Source organism: Balaenoptera acutorostrata, chromosome 3 (assembly GCF_949987535.1).
Source record: "Balaenoptera acutorostrata chromosome 3, mBalAcu1.1, whole genome shotgun sequence".
In the NCBI taxonomy this organism is placed as follows: Eukaryota; Metazoa; Chordata; class Mammalia; order Artiodactyla; family Balaenopteridae; genus Balaenoptera; species Balaenoptera acutorostrata.
In genome coordinates, this window is record NC_080066.1 from 174137150 (window position 1) to 174162211 (window position 25062).

The 25062-nt window shown below is 41.8% G+C and overlaps 1 protein-coding gene across 6 annotated transcripts in view; it reads right to left on the reverse strand.

Annotated features, from left to right (window-relative positions):
• Positions 1-9082, reverse strand: part of DICER1 (dicer 1, ribonuclease III) — a 68292-nt gene extending 59210 nt beyond the window's left edge. For 4 of the 6 annotated variants that reach the window (XM_057542597.1, XM_057542593.1, XM_057542596.1 and 1 more), the window contains exon 1: positions 8339-9082. In XM_057542597.1, coding sequence (XP_057398580.1) covers positions 8339-8374 — 36 coding nt within the window. In that variant the 5' untranslated portion in view covers positions 8375-9082. The remainder of the gene's footprint in view (positions 1-8338) is intronic. The other 2 variants (XM_057542595.1, XM_057542594.1) reach the window with 1 other exon arrangement.
• Positions 9083-25062: the final 15980 nt, after the last annotated feature.

Here is a 25062-nt window from a genome sequence, read left to right on the forward strand (position 1 = left end):
AAGATTAACAGATGCCCACTGAATATTTTACTTTTAACTGAATCTGCATAAACACATATAAGTAAATATTGCTTTAATTATAAAGCCTTAGCAACTGAAATCAGCCCTGACTACGGATATTTCTCTTGGCCTTTCTAGTCTAGGTGCTCAATAAATACCATAACAGACTATATATCTCACCATTTTTTTCAGTACCTTTATTACATTTAGCTGAAGACTAAAAGTGATTTACTGCTTGACACAGAAACTACATAATGACTTCTTTCTCTAGTGAAATGAATTAAGTGCTACCTTAAGACAGATTATTATAAAGGAGGTTCAGGCATAGTGAAATAAACTAGATAAATGAATATTATAGAAACTACAATGTACCATGTAACTTTTTCTTCACTCAATATAGAAAACACAGGTAAGCATTTTGCCAGAGCATTTGCTGCTGAGGTAAGACACAGATTTCATACATGTATATATGTATGTATAAGTGTATGCTTTGCATGTGTACATGTATGTGTGGGTAGATGCGTGCATGTCCACATGTATAAGCGTGTGCATGCTAAAGAGGCCTTAGGAAAATTATTTATTTCCCTACTCCTGGCCAAAATATGGACCCAATTCATATGTAAAAAAACTTCCTGGAATTCTCCTAATGTTCAGCAACAGAAAAGCTAGAGATGTACAAAGATTGATTTTAAATAATAACAATAAATATTCTCCTTCAGAATTCTGTCATATGTCAACAAAACTTTTTTTTACAAATTATCCCCAAAAGAAAGCACCCTTTGACAATGCTTCATTTCACATATTTTATTGAAGAAGGGTTGGAAACTAAAGTCCATGTATTATATAAGCAATAAAGAATTACTTTTTTTTTTTTTTAATTTTATTTATTTATTTATTTGGCTGTGTTGGGTCTTCATTTCTGTGCGAGGGCTTTCTCTAGTTGTGGCAAGTGGGGGCCACTCTTCATCGCGGTGCGCAGGCCTCTCACCATCGCGGCCTCTCTTGTTGCGGAGCACAGGCTCCAGACGCGCAGGCTCAGTAATTGTGGCTCACAGGCCTATTTGCTCCGCGGCATGTGGGATCTTCCCAGACCAGGGCTCGAACCCGTGTCCCCTGCATTGGCAGGCAGACTCTCAACCACTGCGCCACCAAGGAAGCCCAGAATTACTCTTTTTAAGTACTAATAGCATTTGGAAATTATAGCTTTCCTTAACTCCAGTAGAATGTACACACTACATTTAAATGCCTAATATAGGTTGTTCTATTATTTATTCGTATGTTTTTAATCAACAAAATTCTGCATTTTCCTCTGAACACCAAAATTATGTTTGGTCTAAGATAAATAAATTACTTGAGTTTATTATATGTAACAGGTACATATAAAGATTTTAAAATTAGGGTTTTCTTTTTAATGTTTAGCTATACAATATACAAGACCCTTGGAAAAGGTAGGTAATCCCGGTAGTGTTATATACAAATATAATAAGCGCTTTTTTTTTTAAGATTTTTTTTTTTAATGTGGACCACTTTTAAAGTCTTTATTGAATTTGTTACAACATTGCTTCTGTTTTATGTTTTGGCCTTTGGGACGTGAGGCATGTGGGATCTTAGCTCCCCGACCAGGGATGGAACCCGCACCCCCTGCACTGGAACGCATAATCTTAACCACTGAAACGCCAGGGAAGTCCCGTACAAAATATAATAAGCTTTTAAAATTAAAATACGAAGGTGCCTATCAAACATTTTTTTCCTCTTTAATAGTACCAGAGGCCTCTCAGTGGGGTACTTGCTCTTCATCATATTGATCAGATCAAGAGTTTAAACAGTCCCTATCAGACTCTCATTCATTCACAATCATTCACTAAGCTGTACTAGATGCAGAGATAAAAGATGAAAACACTCAACTGTCTCTGAAAGATCTGGCCGTCCTTTCAAGGCACAATCCCACTTGACCTACTTTCCAAGCCTTACTTCCCATGGTTTTCACCTTACCTTTCCTGCTCAGAACAGCTCACAATTCCATCACCTACTTTCTTATAGTCACTACATACAAACCTCAGTGCTCAGTAAATGCAGCCTCTCTTTTCCAAGTCTCCCATGTAGTTTAGATTCAGCTTGAAATGGAGAAGTCCCTGAATTGTACAGGTGCTTCAAAGATTACCGACTATAAGATACCCTGGAGCCTTACAAATGTTCTCATTTTAAAAGTGAGAAAACCAAAACTAAGTCTAGAAAGGCCAGGGTGACCTGCCCTTAATGTATCTAGTTATTTAGAAGCAAAGCCAAACTAGAACACAGGTTTCCTAACCACTCGTTATTTTACATTGTTCATTCGTTCCACCAATCATGTCTGCTTCAATTATCTGAAATTTTTTTACCCTTGGTTAACCTATTACTTGTCTTTATTTGTGTTCACATAGCCTACATCAGCATGTAAGGATGGGGTTCAGCAGGGGTCCCTGCACCTCCTATAACTGTATATAAAATTCTGAATATGCACATGCACATTTTTCTGGGGATAAGATTCATATCTTTTGTCAAATCAGGAGTCTCCAAAGAATAAGAATCACTGGACTATATCAAATACATATGATATATATATATAAAAAGTTTATGCTGCTTCAAAATATAGATTCAAGGATGATGCATTTATTCATACATAATAGAAGAATGATAGTTATATAGGGAAATTTAGCAATACTTAAGGCACTATTATGCCTGGTCACTATTACAGAGACCCAACTAAGGTAGCTGAACCATTTGATCCAATACAGACAATCCTCATATAGAATACTTGTCTGTGAAATATTGCACTCAAGCCCTCTTTTCTTTTTCATCTTCCATTTTAAAGCTAAGCATAACATCTCAATATTCCTAATTCTGGGGGAAATCACAGTATCATCAAATCACATAAAGAATAGAGCAAAATTTCCCCTAATGTACATATCTGAAGCAAAATAATATCAGCTAAATTTTATGAAATGGTGATTATGTGATAGAACTGGGTTAAGAGTTTAAGAAACTCATTTTTTCCTCACAACCTCAAGAAGTAGGTACTATTATTATGACGGGATTTCAGATGAGGGAGCTGACTCAGAAAGGCTGTCAGACACCCTGTGCTCCTCAGCTATAAACTGGAGGAATCAGGATTTGAACCCTGGTCTCCCTGACACCAAAGACTTGCTCTTAAACATCCTTATAATGCTTTGATAAAATACTAATATTTAATTCTGCAAAACGGAAAAAGCTTAAAATACTGCTAATCAGAGCTACCCACGAGTGATGGCAGCGTAGCAGGATGGGCAAGAGGAGAGGCCACGCGAAGCTCTGGGCTCAGCATGTTAAAGTCGCCCTCTCAAAAAAAAATCTCAAAATATCTCAAAGTCTACTGCCTTTCTCTTTCCCTTCAAACAGGGTTACTGATCTAACTCCTTAATCAAAGAACCTTTCTACATCATGTCAAAGATCAGTTCTTAAACTGAGATCCTTCTCTCATTATCTGAGTTCTTTAAGCACATTATATTTAAAATTCTGAACTGGTTTGCTGACATATTCTAATCAAAAAAGAATTTCCAAATGTGTTTTCTAAATTCTTACTTTATTGCACACATTGAGCTGTCACCTGAAAAAGAACAACCACAACAGCTATCAGGGTTCACCAGCTTCAGCAATGAGAAAGCCTACAATACCAGGAAAACTCCCAATTTCATAGCCATTTTCTTCTATGAAATTCTTACTTCTCTCCATCCACAATGTCTCTATGTACCTAGTAAGTCCTCACTAATGAAGAATGAGGCAGCATGATTAGTCCAAAATCGGAATAGTAATGATCTTTTTAAAAGCCTTAATATACAAGCAATATTATTTTCCATAAAACTGTTAGCTTCTAAGTCCTTTAAAAACTAATATAAAAATAATTTATTCACTCAACAAATATGAGCACCCTCTTCATGCCAGCGCCGTTCTATTCTACCCTTACTATCCTTACCATTCCATGAACCTTAACACAGCACATTCAGTGTCACTATGAGCTTCAAAAATCAGAACAGTAAGGCCAAAATTCAAGTCTTTCGTGTCCTATTTCTAGTAAGTCTTACTGACAGCCTCAGACGATGTTTTCTTGTGGCATCTTCTTAGCCACCTACTTAAAATGTATAGCAAATTTGGATATTAAAGGAGAACCAACAGTTCACTGACAATTCTAGGAAAACAGGAAAGCCATTTTGTACTCAAAATTTATTTTAACAAAGGCCTTCTTACATGACCAAAAATTTCAATTTCATCAGCTGGACCTCAAAAATAAGGCTATACCACCATACAAGCAATCCTACTTTTTAGACCAACACACATTCCTAAAGACTGGCAGACAGAATCTGGAAAATCCTGACTGCCTATACTATCCAGAAAAGAGTACATTGTGAATGGATTATTACTCAGCATCTGTCAAAAGCCTGAATGAGACAACTGATATATGACGGACATCGTCTGAAAGAGAAATTAACTAAACTCTAATGAATCAAATCACCAGAACATGTATACCTACATTACTAAAGCTTTTCCATTATGCCTGAGGCCTTTATCCAGTTTCTCTAAAATGGCATGTGAAAAATATTTCTCCATCATTTATAAAATGTAAAACGTTTTCTCCATATATTGTTAATGTCATTTTACATAAGAATTCAAATGCTTATTCATCATACAAGAGAAAAGTCTGCTTTTCCTGATTAACTGCTATACTTCCTTTCATTAATCAATACCAACTATAATTAGTCCTGTTTCCTCTTTTGCTTTGACTAATAAAATATTAAAAAAAAAAAAAACTTTAGTGACATGCAGACGCTAATTATCCTTGCGCAGAGCTTCTCATCTAATTCCCTCCACACTCTACCCCTCAACCTTCACCACTATTTTCACTGTCCTCTCAAACATCTGTCTATCATAAGACCATCTCAAATCCTTTCTCAAAGGAGACAAATAATAAAACATATACATCCATCGGGCTTTGAGAATGAGCTGAACTCTTGAGTGTCCAAAATGCAGAGCACAAGGATAAATCACTTGACTCCAACTTACTATTTACACGAGTTAAACAGGGACCTGACCAGTACCTTCCTCTGGCATCCAACAGAGCAGAACATGGCTCCATGATGGATCAACTGAATGAATTCAGTTACTTGCCAAACGCTGGTAGGAACCGAGATCATAGAAACAAGTAAATCCTGGGCCTCAAAAAGATTAAAGTCTTCTATTAACAAAAAGTTCCTATTTGTAGGGAAGTATAACCACCTGGAAAAACCCTGAGAAAACTCATACTGCAATAAGTTCTGAGTCCAGTGTTCTGATGATCTAGAAACAATCCGACCACTTCCGGGTATACCCAAAAGCAGCGGAAGCTGGGGCTCAAACAAGTATTTGTATAACTATGTTCATAACAACATCACTCACAAGGCCAAAAAAGTACAAGCAACCCGAGCGTCCATCAAGGGATTAATGGATAAGCAAAATGTGGTGCATACATATAGAATGAAACAGTATTCAGCCTTAAAAAGGAAGGATATTGACACATGCTACAACATGAATGGATCTGGAAGATGCTATGCTAAGTGAAACAAGCCAGTCACAAAAGGACAAATGTTGTATGATTCCGCTTCAATTAGGTTCCAAGAGTAGCAGATTCATACAGACAGAAAACAGAATGGTGGTTGCCTGGGCCTGGGAGGAGGGTGGAATGGGGAGTTAGTGTTTAATGGGTACAGAGTTTCAGTTGAGAAAGATGAAAAAGTTCTGGAGATGTATGGTGGTGATGGTAGGCAAAAAATGTGAACGTAATTAATGCCACAGAACTGTACACTTAAAAATGGTTAAAGTGGTACATTTTGTTATATTTTACCACCACAAAGGTAAAAAAATCTTAATTATTCAGATAACCAAAGGTCACCTGAACATTTAAGACAGAGTTCCATTCATTTAACAAGTATTAACTAAAAACTTACCTGCAAGTTACACAGGTTTTTCCCCTAAAATCCACTTGGAACAGCAATGCAACGTAAGGAAGACAGCCCACATGCAAAGATTTTGAAATCAAACCATGATTCAATCCTGGCTCTGCCACTTCTAGATTCATAACTCTCTTGAGTCTTAGCTTCCTTGCACGTAAAATAAGACAATACTAAGTCTGTCTCAGGGTCACAGTGAGGATTAAGTAAGAACACATATAAAAGCACCTGAAACATCTTGGCACACAGTAAGGAGGAAGTTCTTATGAATAAATGTTTTCCCTTCTCTCCTTTGCCACAAGTAATGACCACAGGATGTTAGGGTCACAAGGGAGAGAATGTTGATGAAATACCTATTTTCTCAAACGAAACAAGCCATCTCACACATCAGACAGTGGCAGGGAATAAATCTCTCAATGCCATAAAAGTCATCCTTCTTTGAAGGCAGCACTACACTCAAAAGTACTACCCACTATATACTACCACAAAATCACTATCAAATAAGAATCATGAGCCACATCAAAATAAAATGTCTTCTAAATCAAGACAATAAAATTCAGCAATGGCAAAACCACCTCACTTTACAACACATACACAGTGCCACAGATATAACACAGTAGACAGAACTTAACCTTTAATCATGAGATGACAGCATAAAAAGTAAAACAAGCCCTTATTAAAATAACTACAGGAAAAGAAGGTCTCTTCTCCCCAAATTAAATGTGCACATCTTTTCTTAAAACAGCATTTTGATGCCTTGAGTAAATCCATTAACCAACACTGCCATTTAAATGTTCATAAAGATCATATTAAAAGCAATCTTTGTAGTGTTTCTAATCTTTAAAGTTTTATAAACTATGTCCTAAAATAAAATTTTGAAATAATTATATATGTAAGTATATACAGCATATATTACATATAATATACATATGCCACAGATAGCTACTAGCTAGCTTTAAAGACAACACTTTGCAAAATAAACTGATTACGGCAACCTAGTTCCCAAAGATATTAACACTAAAATTACTACTCACTAGCAGCCTCATTCAGCATCTTGTACCATCATCCACCCTCTAATAAATTATTGGAGCTCTGGGTTAAGATGCGTAGTTTTATTTCAAAAATTTAATGTTTACGCCACTATATTTGCAATGGAGTTAACCTTTTATTGAAGCACATTTTTTAAAAAGTATTTTCCGAGTGACTCCTAATTTGTACCCTTTTCCATTCACTGAGTGTGCTGCATTTGAAAAAGAAGCAACACGAAGACAACTGAAAATCAGGATTGTGAAGATTCAGAAAAGTCAAAGACCAAAGCACGTCAAGAAGCAAAGACTTCAAAGTAATATTCTTTTAATCAGATGAATATTTTTTAAACCGTGATAGTCACAACAATAGACTTATCATCTGGGTAAGTAACGTGTTCCCGTAAGCATGACTTTCTTCACAAAAGCACTGACTAAACACTCTACAGCAAGGAGCCCCACTCAGCTCTGTCTTTGCAAATCTTCAGGCCATTAAAGATACATTAAGTGGTCTGTTAGTTCTGTACTGCGGGCAAAGCCATGGGGCAGCTCAGCTTTTCTGGAAAATCTACAAAAAATCTGCCGTGCAAACTTAAAACATACACTGATTTCCCCAAAGATTGAAAACCCTGAAGAAAGCCTCCTTTGCAGAGTCCAGGCGTGCTGGCACAAAAACACCGGAGAGGAGGGGCTTAAAGATGGCCTCGGCCACCCGTCCCTGGGGACCCAGATCTGGTCACCTGCCAATAAACACGAACAATCCTCGCCGGGCGCGCCCCGAAGTCTCGCGCTTTCCTGCCAGCGCGGACGGCCCGGCTTCCTTTCCTCCCGCCCCCTCAAAGGTGTCCACCCAGGAGGCCCAGCGCGGCCACCGCCACCAAGCAGGCTCCCGAGGATGCTCCCGAGACGCGGCGGCTGACTCCGTACCACCGTCGTGTGCGTAACCGGACCTGTCAAACCCCCGCTCTCCGCGGGCCGGGAGCGAGCTGCGAGGACCCGCTCCACTCCGGGAGCGGAGGCGCCCGCGTCCCCGTCCGGTGCCAGGGCGACCACACAAAGTCCCTGGGAAGCACCGACTCAGGATGGGCGCTGGGGTCGGGGAGGCGCAAAGCCCGGCGGCGTGGACGCCCAGCCCGCAGGCCCGCAGGCCGCGCCGCCCGGGACCAGGCGAGGCCGCGCCATCTGCCCGCGCGAGTCTCGCCACCGCAGGCCCCGGGCCGGGCGCCCACGCGGGCCTCGGAGCCCAGGCAGGCGCGGGGCCAGGCGGGGCCGCTCCCCGCCCCGGACACAAAGCGGCTCCGCGGGAGCCCGCCTCACCTGCAGCACGGGGCGCCGCGGGCCTTCGAGAACCATCGGACCCCGCTCCGGCGCGCGCGTCACAGCCCAGGCCTCCCGGTGCCGCCCGGCGCCGCCACCGCCGCCGCCATTTCCTCCCGTTCGCCGTCGCCTCGTCCCCGCTGTCAGGTTACTCCATTCACCTGGGCCTGAAGCAGCCTGCGCCGCGCTGCGCCGCGCCTCCGCCGCGACCCCTCCCGCCGGCGCTTGCGGAGACTGCGCAGCGCCCTACTCGCCCGCAGCCCGCGCACGGCCTGCGGCAACGGCGCACAGCGGCTTGGAGAATACCACGGGCGCCCGCACCGCCCCCTCCGCGCCCCCACGCTCCACTCGCCCCGCGCCGGCATGAGAGCGAGCCTGTGATTGGACAGAGCGCGGCGGTGAAAGGTTAATCCCGGCCCCCCAGCCACTCAGGAGCCGGGAGACAGTGGACGCGGGCGGCGGAGGCCCAGGCGGTGTTTGCGGCCCGGAGCCGGGACGGGACCCGGACGTTCCACGGCCCGCCGCTCGGCACCTTCGCCACCATCCCGGGCCCGCGCGCGGGGGTTGCGGACGCTCGCTTGAGTCGGCAGAATCTGCTGGCTCTCGGAATTCGTCCGCCTCCATTGTTGCCCCTTCTGGCACCCACGGCCCCCTAAACGAGGCCCTTCCCCATGGTCGTAATTGTTGTGCGCAGGGCTCGGCTTTCCTTTCGCCGCCCCCGCACCTTTTTTAAAGGACCGTCCCCCTCGCCTGCTTTTCCCCTGCGTTAGTGGTCCAGGGCCCTCCGCATCTGGGGAGATAACTAATCCCACCCCCCAGCCCCACCCCGGAACGGGGATAACCAGAAAATGAGATGGGGGCAGCGGCCCCGTTTATGTAAATTGTGCATTTGCATAGGTCGGAGCCGTGTAGTTTATCTTGCAGCTGTGAATTAAAATACAGAGATCCAGTAAGTGACTGGCTAAAAGAAAGTTCTATTAATTTATCCCCAAATGTAGGCCTGTTTTCCGGATGACTCACCTGATCGATTGCTTTGCTCCAGACGAGGTGCGGTGGCAGCAGCCATGCTTCTGCTAAGAGTTAGCCCTTAGCACATGCTACGTGCGAGACATGTCTAGGGCGGCGCTGGTCCATACAGCAGCAGCCAGTTCCATGTGGCTACTGAGCCCTTCAAATATGGCTAGACCTAATCGAGATATGATAGCTGGAAATCAGATGTATGTGTTCTTTACCAAAAAAGAATGTAAACCATCTCAATATTTATTATATTGATTACGTGTTGAAGTCATAGTATTTTTGACCTATTGGTTTCATTTTTTTTTTTCAGTGTAAATGCTAGAAAGTGTTTAATGTCTTCTGTGGCTCGTATATATTGCTATTGGACAGGCTGTTCTAAGCTTGGATTGTTATGTGGACCCTGTGAGTAGATGCTGTGATTGCCCCCCATTTTAACAGATGAAGACGATTCATAACCTCCAGCAAGTAAGCTGCTAATAAGTGAACAACTGAGATTTGAACCCAGGCGGTCTGGGTTCAGGGCTGGTATATTCAATCACTACGATGCTCACATTTTGGTCATATATTTACTGGGAATTGGCAAGACGTTTCACATAAACAGAATGTTCGTGGGCAAAATTAGGAAGTAGTCAGAATGCACTTGGCGGACCTCCATAAAAATAACTTTTCTTATGTATATCCAGCGCTTATATTGAACTGTAGGCAGAAGACCTCCCCAGTAATATAAATAAAGCCTTTCTGGAGATAATCCTTTATGAGAAGGATGGCATCTTAGGGTGGGAATAGGCACTGGGGTTCACTACAGTGGAAATTTGTGGGCAGGTAAAATTTCCATCCCCTCCTAGAGTCCTCTCAGTCTGTCAAGACTAGCTGAGCTACTCCATCAGCAGGTTTGTCTGATGTTCATCCATTTTTTGAATTTTTAAAAAGAGGTATATATGTATGGTTCATTAATTAGAAAGCATAAAAAAGGCATATAGTAGAAACAATTCTCCCCACACCTGTCCCTATGCTCCAAACAGGTAACCACTGTTTCTTGCTCATTCTCCTAGAGAATTTCTTTATGCAGTACAAGCCAAGACATTCCTCATTTACAAAAGTGGTAATGTGCCGTACACATTTACTATACCTTGCTATTTTTTTAACTTAGTATATCAAGAATAGATGTCTATAGCAATATATACAGAACTCCTCGCTATTTTTTTCAGTCCCCATAACATTTAATGGCAGGGATATGCCTATAATTTATTTAACCAGTTCTCTATTGATGGACATTTTGACTTCCAGTCTTTTGCAGTTAAACATTGATCCTCTTGGACCTGATTCAGTATATGGCGTGAGGTGTGAATCCAAATTTTTTTTTTCCAGATGGCTACATAGTTTGCCGTTTATTGGCCATTTGTTGAAGAGTTCACTTCTAGATTCTGTGTTTTCTTCCAGTGGTCTATCTATTCATGCTCCAGTTGCTGGTTTGTTTTAAATCTGTAGACATAAAATCTTGTAAGGGATAGTGTTTCACACTTTGTTTGGATCACAGGAACTCTTAGAGCTAATATTTCAGCGCATGTTAAGCAACAGTACAGTACCATGTGGTATGCGTTTTCTGGGGGCTAATTTTTTATTTTCCCTTTTCCCTGATTATTGCCACAGTTTGTTTTATTTTTTGTAGAACAAGCCAGGATATAAATATACCTTTGTTTAAGATATAAATATACCTTTGTTTAATATACCTCTGTTTGCATGTAACAGAAACCAACCTGAAGTAGCTTAACCAAAAGGGAAGAATTTATCATAAGGATGTAGGAGCTTCTCACAAAAGCTGCGAGCAGGCATACAGCTGAATCTTAGCAAAAGGCTAGAACCAGGAGTTGGAAAGCTTCCAGGAACCCAGAAGGTACTCTCTGTGTCCTTCTTCTGTGATTATTTTCTGTGTGCCTGTCTCATCTGTGCATCTCTCTCTAGTGACTGGTTCTCTCTACTCTTCCATCTACATAGGAGAGTATAGGCACCCCCATATTCAGCTAGGAAGTCAGCTCAGTGTGAGGGTCAGAGCCCAAACAGGGGGCGGAGTCGGTCCTGCAAAATCAGGTGACTTATCATGTACAGGGAGACTTCGCAAAGAAAAACTGTGTTAAGAATAAGGCGAGCCAGATTTCTCACTGTTGGAGAAGGGCATTAAAATACAGAAAGGGGAACAGCAAGAAGGCTTGAGTGATTGGATCAGAATTGTAAGTATTGATGTGAATTCAAAGTTTTCAATATATATAGATATAAAAATAAATATACATGTGAAAGCATCATATATAAATAAGCCTGGAACACCTTATTGTGCTAGAAACTATGAAAATGCTCAAGGAGTGATGGAGAATTTCAAAAGGACAAAGCAGTCAGCTTGAAGGGGCTCCCGCTGGCCAAATATGGGACAATTTTAGCATCAAAATTAATTATGATAGTAAGAGATTCTATCCCATGGAATAAAATAGAAGCTGTGAGTCCACACTGAGGTTTTTTAAATGAATAACCAAATAGGGGGAAAAGATAACTCTTGCTTAAAGTAGATCACAACTAATAAATTTAGCAGGAATAATGGAATTAGAAAATCATCATTTGGCAATCATCAGACAAGAAATATCAGTGTTTGCTAAATTTAGTGGGTAAAAGTTGAACAAAGACTGAGATATTTACATAGGTTCAAAGCATCTCCCCATAAAATTCTTATTTAAAAAATGAGAACTTTACAAAAGAGAATCTAGCAGACACCACCTTACTCAAGTATTCAAAGTTAACTGACGTACAAGGAGTCGCAGACACACCCCCCACTAGTGCCATGTGGTGCAGCTATAACATGGGGCTTATTGAGGGAAAGTTACATGCAGACAAGTGGCAGGATGCACATAATCCCCTGAACTTTCCTTATGACACGGCATAGTCCAGGCATAGCTGTTGTGTGTGTACCACGGTCAAGTTTCCAGGCCACAGTTCCAGCAGGACGAGGCCTGCCTTAGCCAGCAGCCAGACGGACAGACAGAGCCAGAGCCCAAAACAGAAAGCGTGCCCCACGCCCACACTGCATTAACATTTATATGTTAGCCTAACTGGGGTTAGGGAATTCCTAGTTTCTCTAAATAGCAAGGAATACATCAGGGGAAACCCCGTGACCAGTGCTAGGAAATAAGCATACCAAGGGCAAAGGTCTGCTCAGAGGGTCCTAGGAACAGCTTTGCCTGCCCAGCCCAATGTCTTGTCTCCCCACAGCCCTGCTCAGTGCAGCTCAGCCAGCTCTCATCTCTGCTATGAAAAGAGGGAAGGAAAGGAGTCTCCAGAGACATCCAGATTTGTCTCTGAGCATTAATGTCACAGGGATGGGACAAATCGACACCTGGTGCTATAGCATCACTTCTGCAGTATTTCTGCCAAAAATGCATATCTTGAATCTTAATAGGAAACATCAAACCCAATTTGAGAGATAGTTTACAAAATGGCCTATAATCTTCAAAAATTTTAGATTATGAAGGTCAAAAAAGGACTAAAAAACAGTTTTAGAATGAAGGAAACTGAAGATACATGACAAGTAAGTACAAAGTGTAATCCTGGTTTGGCACTTTTTGCCCTAAAAGGTATTATTGGCATCACCGGTGAAAGGTGAATGGAGTCTCTGGGTGAAGGGCATATGAGAGTTCTTTGTTCTTATGTATTAGTCAGGGTTCCCCAGAGAAACAGAACCAATAGGATATAGAATAATAGATGGATGGATGGATGGATAGATCAACTGATCGATTGACAGATAGATAGATAGACAGACATAAGAGGAGATTTATTCTAGGAACTAGCTCCATAATGCAGTTATGGAGATGGAAAACTCCCACAATCTGCTGTCTGAAGCTGGAGAACCAACAAAGCTAGGGGTATAATTCAGCCTGAGTCCAAAGGCCTGAGAACCAGGCGGCTGTTTGTGTAAGTCCCAGAGTCCAAAGGCCCAAGAACTAGGAGCTCCAGTGTCTAGGGCAGGAGAAGGTAGGCGTCCGAGCTCAAGAAAAGAGAGGGAATTTGCCTTTCCTTTGCCTTTTTATTCCATCCGGGCCCCCAACAGACTGGATAATGTCTATGCACATTGGTAAGGGTGAGGGGTCTCTTTACTCAGCCTACTGAATCAAATGATAATCTCTTCCAGAAACACCCTCACAGACACACCCAGAAATATTGTTTTATCAGCTCTCCGGGCATCCCTTAGGCCAGTCTAGTTAACACATAAAATTAAACATCACAAATTTTTTGCATCTTTTATGTTTGGAATTATTTTCAAATAAAAAGTGAAAATTAGAAGCAAGGAAAACTGTAGAAAGTTCTAACTAATTTGCAAAAGACCTTCTAGAACTAATACATGAGTTCACCAAGATCACTGGATACAAGGTTAATATGCAAAAATCACTTGTATTTCTATATAGCATCAGTAAAGAATTGGAAATTGAAATTTTAAAATATCACAGTGATCAAACACATGAAGTATTTGGGGATCATCTAACAAAACATACACAAGTTTTACATTGAAAAATACAAAACATTGATGAGAGAAAATAATGAAGGCCTAAATAATTAGAGATACCATGTTCCTGGACTCAGTATTATGAAAATGTCAGTTCTACCCAAATTGATCTATGGATTCCAATCAAAATCCCATCAGGCTTTTTTCGGGTGGAAGTTTACAAGTTGACAAGTTGGAAGATGCAACTACCTGATTTCAAGACTTACTATGAAGCTGCGGTAATCAAGATAGTATGGTACTGATGTAAGGACAAACATCTGGATCAATGGAAAATAACAGAACATCACACACACACAAAAAAAAGACCCGTACATATATAGTCAATTGATTTTTCCCAAAGATGGCAAGGCAACTCAATGAAGAAAGGATAGTCTTTTCAACAAATAATGCTGGGACAATTAGACATTTAAAGACAAAGAAGAAAGAGAGGGAAGAGTAGGGGAATTGGAGAGGGTAAAGAGGAGGAGGAGGAACTCAAATGGATCATTGGCTTAAATGTAAAGCCTAAAAGGGTAAGACTTCTAGAACAAACCATGGGAGAAAATCTTTGTAACCTTGGGTTAGACAAAGGTTTCTTTGATACAAAAAAACTGTAAACCAGAGAAGTTTTTAAATTGATAAATGAGACTTCTCAAAATTTTAAACTTCTGCTCTTTGGAAGATGCTGCTAAGAAAATGAAAGGCAAGCACAGACTGGGAAAGATAACTCTGAAGTATGTACCAGATAAATTATTTGTATCCAGAATATATAAAGAATTCTTACAACTCAATAATAAAAAAGACAACCCAACTAAAAAGAATGGGCAAAATATTTGAACAGAAGCATTATCTGTGAAAATATGCAAATAGCAAAAACATAAAAAGTTCCTCAACATCATTAGTCATTAGAAAAATGTAAGTTAAAACTCCATCGCATACCTACTAGAATGGCTAAAAAAACTAACCTTATGGCTAAAAAGACTGACCAGAATAAAGAACAATTAGAACTCTCATACATTGCTGATGGGAATTCAAATAACCCCTTTGGAAGACAGTTTGGCAATTTCTTATAAATTTAAATATATACTTTCCACATAACCTAGCAATCTCACTCCTAGATGTTTACCTTAAAGAAATAAAAACAAATGTCCACATAAAGACCTGTATGTGAATGTTATTGCAACCTTATTCACAATAGCCGAAAACTGGAAACAACCCAAATGTCTATCAGTTGGCAAATAGAGAAACAGATTGTGGTTCATCCAGAGAACGAAAAACTATGCAACAGTAAAAAAAGGAACGAGCTATTGATATAGGCAATGACACTGTTGAATCACAAAAGTATTATGCCAAGTGAAAGAAACCAGACACAAAAGGTTACATCCTGTAGAATTCCATTTATACGACATTCTGGAAAAGGCAAAACTATAGGGAAAGAAATCACATCTGTGGCTGCTGGGGGCAAAAGGTGAGGAGGAGGGGATTGACTACAAAAGGGCTCCAGGGAACTGAAGTACTAGTAGCCAGGTAAAGGATAGGGAACAGTCCAGGTAGAAGGAACAGGATGCGCAAAACCCAAAGACAAGGAGTTATGGCTCATTCAAGGAATTGAAAAGCCCAGTATTGACCCAAACAGAGAGCAAGAGATGAGAGATAGGAAAATGGCACCAGAACACAAAGGGACGTGTGTATCATGTTAAGGATTTACTGTTTCATAGAAACCATAGAAAAGTTTTTAAGCCAAAGGTGACGTGATCAGATATACATTTGAAAAAGTTAACTTCATTCAGCCAGTGTAGAAAATGGAGAAGAGCAAAACTGAAGTGTTTGTTTGCAATAGTGTGAAAGATGTGGTAGCTTTGATAAGGTTAGGCTTAATGGGAGAGAGATGTAGCTGAATTAGACATATTTGGTAGGTAAAAATGTAAGTGTTTTACTCTCCCTTTTTATAGTTGTGGTTTCACGACCACCAAGGCACTATTTTCTAGGAAGTTGAAGGTGCAATTAGAACACTGCCAGGCAGTAGAGTTTTTCCACCTGGCCAAAAAGCCTTGCTAACTGTGATTAAGATTAGCAGTCTTAAGAAGATACACAGATTGCCAACAAACACATGAAAGAATGCTCAACATCATTAATCATTAGAGAAATGCAAATCAAAACTACAATGAGATATCATCTCACACCGGTCAGAATGGCCATCATCACAAAATCTAGAAACAATAAATGCTGGAGAGGGTGTGGAGAAAAGGGAACACTCTTGCACTGTTGGTGGGAATGTAAATTGATACAGCCACTATGGAGAACAGTATGGAGGTTCCTTAAAAAACTAAAAATAGAACTACCATACGACCCAGCAATCCCACTACTGGGCAAATTCCCTGAGAAAACCATAATTCAAAAAGAGTCATGTACCAAAATGTTCATTGCAGCTCTATTTACAATAGCCAGGACATGGAAGCAACCTAAGTGTCCATCGACAGATGAATGGATTAAGAAGATGTGGCACATATATACAATGGAATATTACTCAGTCATAAAAAGAAATGAAATGGAGGTATTTGTAGTGAGGAGGATGGAGTTAGAGTCTGTCATACAGAGTGAAGTAAGTCAGAAAGAGAAAAACAAATACAGTATGCTAACACATATATATGGAATCTAAGGGGAAAAAAAAGTCATGAAGAACCTAGTGGCAAGACGGGAATAAAGACACAGACCTACTAGAGAATGGACTTGAGGATATGGGGGGGGGGGGAAGGGTAAGATGTGACAAAGTGAGAGAGTGGCATGGACATATATACACTACCAAACGTAAAATAGCTAGCTAGTGGGAAGCAACCGCATAGCACAGGGAGATCAGCTCTGTGCTTTGTGACCACCTAGAGGGGTGGGATAGGGAGGGTGGGAGGGAGGGAGATGCAAGAGGGAAGAGTTAGGGGAACATATGTATATGTATAACTGATTCACTTTGTTATAAAGCAGAAACTAACACACCATTGTAAAGCAATTATACTCCAATAAAGATGTTAAAAAAAAAAAAGATTAGCAGTCTTTGTCACAGGATTAAAATTTTGTTGTTATTTTGCTTTGTTTTTAACAAAATACTTAAAACAGCTAAACATGAAACTTAATCTACTCAAATAGAATCTTCAGTTAGAATAAAATGTGGGAAAAAAATATACCAGTTGGGGCACATTCAATATCTTTTTCATTGCCCCAGATCATAATTATATCATGCCTCTCTTTAGGCTTAAGTGAAATTAACTCAGTATTTCTTGGCATCTCCTTTTTCAGGTTGACTTTTACTTCAATGATGTCTTTTGCCTTCACATCAATACTGAATCCCTGAGGCTTGTTTAATTTAGAACTGAAGAACCTTGACCTTCAGAGTATGCAATCTTTTGCCAGGAAGTTATCTAAAACTACTTTCTGCTTTTCCCAGTACCTTGAATAGCTCTCCTACAGAGTTTCAGTATCTTTTCACTCCTACAGGGGAAAATAAAACAACAGAAAAATTACAGCCATGGGTACTCACATCAGTGTCACAGCATTTGATTGACTTTTCCCACCAACTGGAATAAAACAATTTTCCTCTACCTTAGCATCAGCTCTTTTTCATTTGGAAAACACGTAATCTTAATTTAGATTGCATTTTACTTAGTAAACAACATTCATGCTGTGTTAGTACTTCTGATAAACGATTTTCTAAAGGAGCTAAGAATTACAAAATCAAGTTTGCCCAGTTTTTTTTAATGTGGTTAAACCAAACTACAGACTTTAAAATTGATTTTAAATAACTTTATCATTCTTTCTCTCTTCACTACCCCTCACCAACCTATTTTCTTAGACAAATTAAATTTATTATGGTTTTTCCTCTTAGTTCTCATCCTCACAGATTTTCTTCCATGCAATTCTCTTACATCTTCCCCGTGTGACATGAGCCAAGCAAATCAGAATAAAAATACTACCAGGGTAGTTACCTGCTGTGATCTGAATGTTTGTGTCCCCCAAAATTTATGTGTTGAAATCCCAAGTTGATGGGTTTTAGGAGGTGGGCCTATACAGGTGATTAGGTCATGAGGGTGGAGCCCTCATGAATGAGATGAGTGCCCCTATAAAAGGAGCCCCAGAGAGCTTGCTTTCACCTTCTACCATGTGAGGACACAGTGAGAAATCAGCAGTCTACAACCTAGAAGAGGGCTTTCACCAGAACCTGGCCATGCTAACACCATGATTTTGGATTTCCAGCCTCCAGAACTGTGAGAAATAAATTTCTGTCATTCATATGAGCCTGTGGTATTTTGTTATAGTAGTCCAAACAGACTAAGACTCTCCTATGTACATCCAGTATCTGGGAGAATTTTGACATACTGTATGTATTAGCTTGCTAGGGCTGCCATAACAAAATACTACAGACTGGGAGGCTTAAACAACAGAAACTTATTTCCCAAAGTTTTGGAGGCTGGAAGTCCAAGATCAAGATGTTAGGAGGTTTCGTTTCTTCTGAGGCCTCTCTCCTTGGCTTGGAGGTGGTCACCTTCTCCCTGTGTCTTCACATGGTCTTTCCTCCGTGTACCCACACCCTTGGTGTCTCTTCTTGTATGTCTAATTTCCTCTTCTTGTGATGACACCACTCATTGAATTAGGGCCCACCATTATTTACCCATTTTACCTTAGTCACCTCCTTAAAGGCCCTATCTTCAATACAGTCACATTCTGAAGTACTGAGGGTTAGGGCTTCAACATACGAATTTTGTGGGGACACAGTCCAGCCCATAACACTATACAATGCTTCTGCCATCAATAAGGTCTCAGGATGCACATAACTGACCCCCGGAATGCCATCCCGACCTGAACACTGGCGGCAGCCACCTCCTTTCCTTGTTCAGTGTCCTGTTATAATCTTCTCTCTTACCTAATAATTCAGAAGAAAAAGAGAGGCTATTAGGTGTGAATTCCCTGAAATCTCTGGTACCTAAAAACTCATTTCTTTCCAGATCTAGGGGCACCTCTCTCTATGTCATATACCACATTGCTTCTAGACCAGTTTTTTTTCTGACACAGAGATCTGATTGGCTTGTCTCACTGCTCAAACTCTTCAGTTGCATCCCATCCAAATTTTTGAGCATGGCACTCAAGCCCCCCAGGACCCAGCTTCGATCTGGGTTTCTGGCATCCCATCCTGCTCCCTGATCTCCTTGTTGCCTAGGTTCCAGCAACACTGATCTCTTCATGCTGCTGGGAGAACACTCTCCTTTCCAAAGGCAGGGTGTTTGGGTCCCTGTGTTTTGACTTATTAACGGAGTTATTCTCTAGGTACTTGCTGGAAAACCTTCTCTTCTCTGTGTCTGCAGAGCTCCTTGTTCTTCAAAACTTTGCTTGAGTATCACCTCATCACGTCACTTCCCTGACTCGTCTCCTCCAAAGCGAGTTCATGCTTCCTCCTTGGTCCCCCAGCCCACTTTCCCGCTAAGCCGAGCTCCTCAAGGACACAAATAGTGGTTCTTGTGTCTTACTCATCCCTGTATCTCCAAAGTCCACACACAGCAAAAGTAAAAAGAAAGAAAGAGAGTGGGGGAGCGAGGAGGGAGAGAGAGAGAAGAGAATTCAAGTCTTTGCATGAGTGGCACTCACCACTCCCTTCGCACTGTGTCACCCCGCCTGAGCTGGCAGCCCCTTGGGAGCAGGAAATGTGTCACATTCCTCTTTGTACCTCATGCACGTTGCACCATTCCAGGCACAAAGCAACTGCTCAGTAAACTCCTGCTGAACGAATGAACCCTGAAGGCAAAGACATCTGTCCTTTCAAAGTGACCGTCACTGAACCGGCTTTTGAACAGATACCAAAGAATATAGACTAGGCTGGAAGCAGAAACAAATGCATTTCCACAGGCTTCATCCGTGGCCGCCTCTCGTGAAGCCCCAGGTTTCAGCTGCAGGCTTCCTTCCTGAAGTAGACCCACTTGGCAGAGCTCCAGCGCATGCTCTGTGGAACCATGAGTTTTTAGGGTGGTGAAACTATCCACGTCTTGTCTTTCCTGTGAGGTTTGGCGACTGAGCAGTGGAAATGTTTCTCCAATTTCCCACCCACGGTCTCTCAGCAAAAATCCAGTAGCGTCTCAAGAATGTGCATCTTGACTCAAATTGACATTTCCTTGAGGCCTGCCCCCAAAATGAGCTGCGCCAGGCCCCCTTTGACTGTGCCAGGCCAAGGTGAGCTACTTCCTCAGCAGTCCAGCGTTGTTAGGAGTTTTGCTTTGGGAATGGCATTGCAGCTCAGATGTGCTGCAGAGCGGCTTCTGGCGGGAACCGTTGCTGTCTGCTTTAAAGCCACAGAAGCCTGAACTGGTGCTGCCAGAAAGGCTGCAGCCCAGTGATTTGTTGCAGACACGCTGTTTTCTTAGTTGATTGTTCATTACAGCTTGTCTGTATCAATCAATTTTGGGAGGTGGCAACTAATAAAAACCAAAACTTGCTACCTTAATTGACAAAGGGATTTTGTTGGAAGGATACTGTTAAATCCCACAATATATCCCTGTTGTATCCGAAGGATTGCTGAATAATCTGGGGGGTGGGCAGGAAGCAGGACAGGTATGAGAAGCTTGGCCGCAGAAGTTCGCACACCATCTCTCTGGCATTCTGCCGTGTATGTGACTTAACACCCACAAGTCCCAGCTCAAAATTCCACAAACCTGGGAGAAAGAATCTGATTGGCCCAGCTTAAGTCATGTGTCCACTCTTAGACCAAGTGAAAGGAACCAGGCTGTTGAGTCTTCCACTATGGGTGGGTGTCTTAGTTTCCTATTGCTGCTGTAACAGGTTACTGCAAATTCAGTGGCTTCAAACAGCAGAAATGTATTCTTTTACAAGTCTGGAGGTCAGACGTCTGAAATCAGTTTCATCGGACTAAAGCCAATGTGTTGGCAGGGCTGGTTCCTTCTGGAACCTCTGAGGGGAGAATCCATCTCCTTGCCTTTTTCCCCTTCTAGTGGCCACCTGTATTCTTTGGTTCGTGGCCCCTTCATTTATCTTCAAAGTGCATCATTCTGTTCCCAACATTACATAGCCTTCTCCTCTTCTGTAGTCAAATCTCTTTCTGCCTCCCTCTTGTAAGGACACTTATAATTACCTTTAGCATTGACCCAGATAATCCAGGATAATCTCTCCATCTCAGGATCCTTAACTTAACCTCATCGGCAAAGTGCCTTTTGCCACATAAGGTAACATTCATAGGTTCCAGGGATTCAGACTTGAATATCTTTGGAGGTCATTATTCAGCCTACCACAGTGAGGTAGGAGGTTTTCAGAGAATGACAGGTGGACAAACCATCCCAAAGATACCCACTACTGTGGTATCAACTGATGAAATCAAGTGATGGCTATGCCCCAAGCATTATGCCGAATACCTTACATGCATTAATTTATTTGACCTTCAGTGCTGCTTTTAGAGTGGCCGTTATTGTTACCCCAATTTTGCAAATAAATTGGCTCATAGACAAAGACACAGATTATCAAAAGAAGATTCGGTAATTAAGGACATAGACGCCAGTTAGTAGTGGACTTGGGATTTAAACCCAAGACTGACTTCAAGGGCTGAGTCACTAGACTTTTTACCCCTAGGCTATGCTCTCCCAAAGCCAATCCATAATGTTTCCAGGTTCATTGACATATGGGAGACACTGGGAGATTTGTAAGGACAATTTCTAAAGTGGACAAAGTTGTCTTCAACACTCTTTATGGCATTTTTTCCTCTCCAGCAACCTTTTCCCAATACTTCATGCTGCTCCTTGGTAAATTCAATCCTTCCTCCAGATTTCCCCTCCCCAAATAAAAACGCATGCTCCTGACTCATCCCACTTCATCAAGGTGACTATTTAATTTATTGTCAAAACCTGGGCAATAGTGAAATAGGACACTATTAAAAATAACATCAGAACAATACTTGTAAACTGGCACTGTCCTAGGCAAGCTGGGTGTATAGTCAACACACACTTGTGTGTTCTGTGATTTATCTCCTCAGGGCCCCATTTGCAGACAGCTCAATGAAAGCAAGAAGGAAATAGGACACTGCAAACTTTTAATAGATAATGATGGGTTATTATCCCTCTCAGGGGTATGTATTAGTATTCTGAAAGAGATTTCTGGAATCACAGTGATTTTCACTCCAAAAGGGAAAATCACAAATGATAGTATTTCCAGTATTGAGAGAGCCTGGGGGCTAGGTGTGTGTTTGGGGTGGAGGAATGATGACACAGGGGAACCGCAGAAGGAAAGAATATTTTAGGTGGAGGTATTTCTATACATCTCATAAAAAACCACAACAGTAGAAACTCCTCTGCATTCCCTAAGGCTAGTCTTAGTCTTAGAGCTTGCCACCTTTGCTGTTGGCTATCTGATGCCCTTAATGGCAAGTCATCATGGGTCTCAGCAGTGGACCAATGGGAAAAGGCAGAGAGTAGGAACTGGATGGGGGTCGGGGTTTGTGAGAGTAGGGCACCTGTAAACTGGAGTCAGTGAGGTTCCCAGGATGCAAAAGATGTTGACAGGTCTGGGCTTGGTCCAAGAGGACTTAAATCTGTTGCGTGGGGCCCAGTAGCAGATAAGATTCTCAGACAGCATCACGACTTCACATAATTTTCTAGTTTGTGATTAGATTCCAACTGGTAAGTGAGGATACTTAGATAATAGTATGGGGCTCCAAGGAATGAGATAGAAAAGGCTGGGCAAAGTATCCAAGTTCTAGCCTAGTTGGCAGGATCCAGGGCTGTTTTTGAACCTTTGCTTAGAGAACCAGGGGACAAACCAAGAACTTGGGCAGAAGCCCAGAACCGTAGATTGGGGGCAAACAAGGCTGGAATATGGAGCAAATTTTCAAATTGGTGATCAAACAAGGACTACTGGCAAGCCATCCAGCTTAGAGCATTACCAGTTACAGCAAGGCAGGCAGGGCCCCCAGCTCCCAGCTCTCCCAGTGCCCAGCCTTGCAGCTGTAGGGGAGGAAAAATAATTTTCTTTCTACCTTCTGAGTTCTTGGCTGAGACCCCTGTACTAAAAGGCAGATTAACAAGAGAAAACAAATAGTTTGTTAAAACATGCAGCACACATCACGTGGGAGAAACCTAAACCAAAAGTAACTCAAAGAGGTGATTTAGAATTCCAAAGATATGGCATCTTCAATAAAAAATAATAAATTTGTAGAGAAATGACAGGACAAAGGAAAGCAGTTTCAGGCTCCCAAGGAAGGCAAACTTGGAAGGTGGGAGGGTAAACACATAGGAGGAAATGAATGGACTGATGTTCATTTGCAGATTCCTCTGGTGCTACCTCTGCGCTGATAAGAATGTCTTCTTTCCTCCTCATCCAGGGAGGGTACCTTTCACATAGGAGTTTTATCTCCTGCTTTTAGGAAGAAAAAAGGAGGGTCAGAGTGTCCTTATACTTGCCGTTTCTTGAATGCTTGTAATTCAAAATAATCCATATGCCAAAGTGGCATATTTTGGGGAGACACGTTCTGGTTTCCTTCACAGTGTAAGTAGCTTTCCCAGAGCCTGGCTTCTGCAGGGCACAGTGGTCAGCAGCGCCTAGCACCTAGCACCCAGCACCTTCCACTGGTGGTTTCGTAGTGCCTCTGTGAGGTACCTCTCCAAGAACAGCTTTCCCAAGGACCTAGAAGATGGATTTCCAGCAAGTTCTGCCAGCGTGACACCACAGCAGCTACTCTGACATCCAGTAAGCCTGCCCTGCCCTCTGACAATTTCCAGATATCAGCTCTCACCCCTTTTTATACCTGCAATTCGTCTATCCTTTAGCGTTCTCTTCTTAATAGTCAATCCCTCGTGACACCAGTCCCTGTTATAGTTAATAATTCTTTATATTAAAATTTCCCTTTCAGGGACTTCTCTGGTGGCGCAGTGGTTAAGAGTCCACCTGCCAATGCAGGGGACACAGGTTCGATCCCTGGTCCGGGAAGATCCCACATGTTGCAGGGCAACTGAACCCGTGTGCCACAACTACTGAGCCTGTGCTCTAGAGCCCGCAAGTCATAACTTCTGAGCCCACGTGCCACAAGTACTGAAGCCCGCGCACCTAGAGTCCATGCTCCGCAACAAGAGATGCCACCGCAATGAGAAACCCGCACACCACAACGAAGAGTAGCCCCCATTCGCCGCAGCTAGAGAAAGCCCGCGCTCAGCAATGAAGACCCAACACAGCCCAAAATAAATAAACAAATAAATATACAAAATTTAAAAAAAATTTCCCTTTCAAATTCCTCTGTGGTTTCTGTCTCCTCATTGAACCCTCATTAATACAGAGAGTATTGATCACAGAGCCCGGGCATGTACTGAAATGGGGCTTGTGGCGCACTCTGTTAATGCCACCCAGTCTCCATTCTCTTATTCTATTAGTGAGGGTCCTTAAACTAGGTTCACAGACCCCAAAAAGCCTTTGAGTAGAATTCAGGGTGTCCATGCACCAGGCTGAGAAAAAAAATCACATCTTTGTTTTGACTACCCTCTAACTGAAATTTAGCATTTCCTTCAGTTATGAATGTAGGTGATGGCCACGGTAGGATTAATACCGCCTGTGACTTTGTCACCAGAAGGAATCACAGATATTTTTATATCACATTACGACTGCAGATACCTTGAAGTTTTGTTTATGCTCATCATGACTTTGAAGTTATCGTAGTGATTAAACCTGCTGCCATATTTGTTATCAATGCAATAATAAGAAGCACGGTTGCAACTATTTTCACAATTATTTTTAATGCAAATATTTTAAACGTTTTTTAATTAAAAATTTTGTTTGAGAATTCTGTGAAGCAGTTTCATCAGACTGACAAAGGGGTCCATGGCATAAGAAAGGCTAACAACCCCTGCTCTAGAATGATAGAAGTTTTAGGGAGGCATATGGATAGCCAACTAAATGCTTCATTTCCCAGCATCCCTGGTAGCTAGTTGTGGCCATGTGACCAAGTTTTGGTTAACGAGATGTGAACAGAAATAATGTGTGCAACTTCTGGGTCAAACCTTTAGGTATGACCTCCTCTTTTCTCCCTTTTTTGGGACTAGAATAGGGTGGGGCCTACAGTGGTAGGGAACCAGATCTGTCATTTTAGACAAGATGATAGAAGCTGCATGTTGAAGATGACAGAGCTTCAAGATGGAAAGAGCTTGGAATCCCAGTA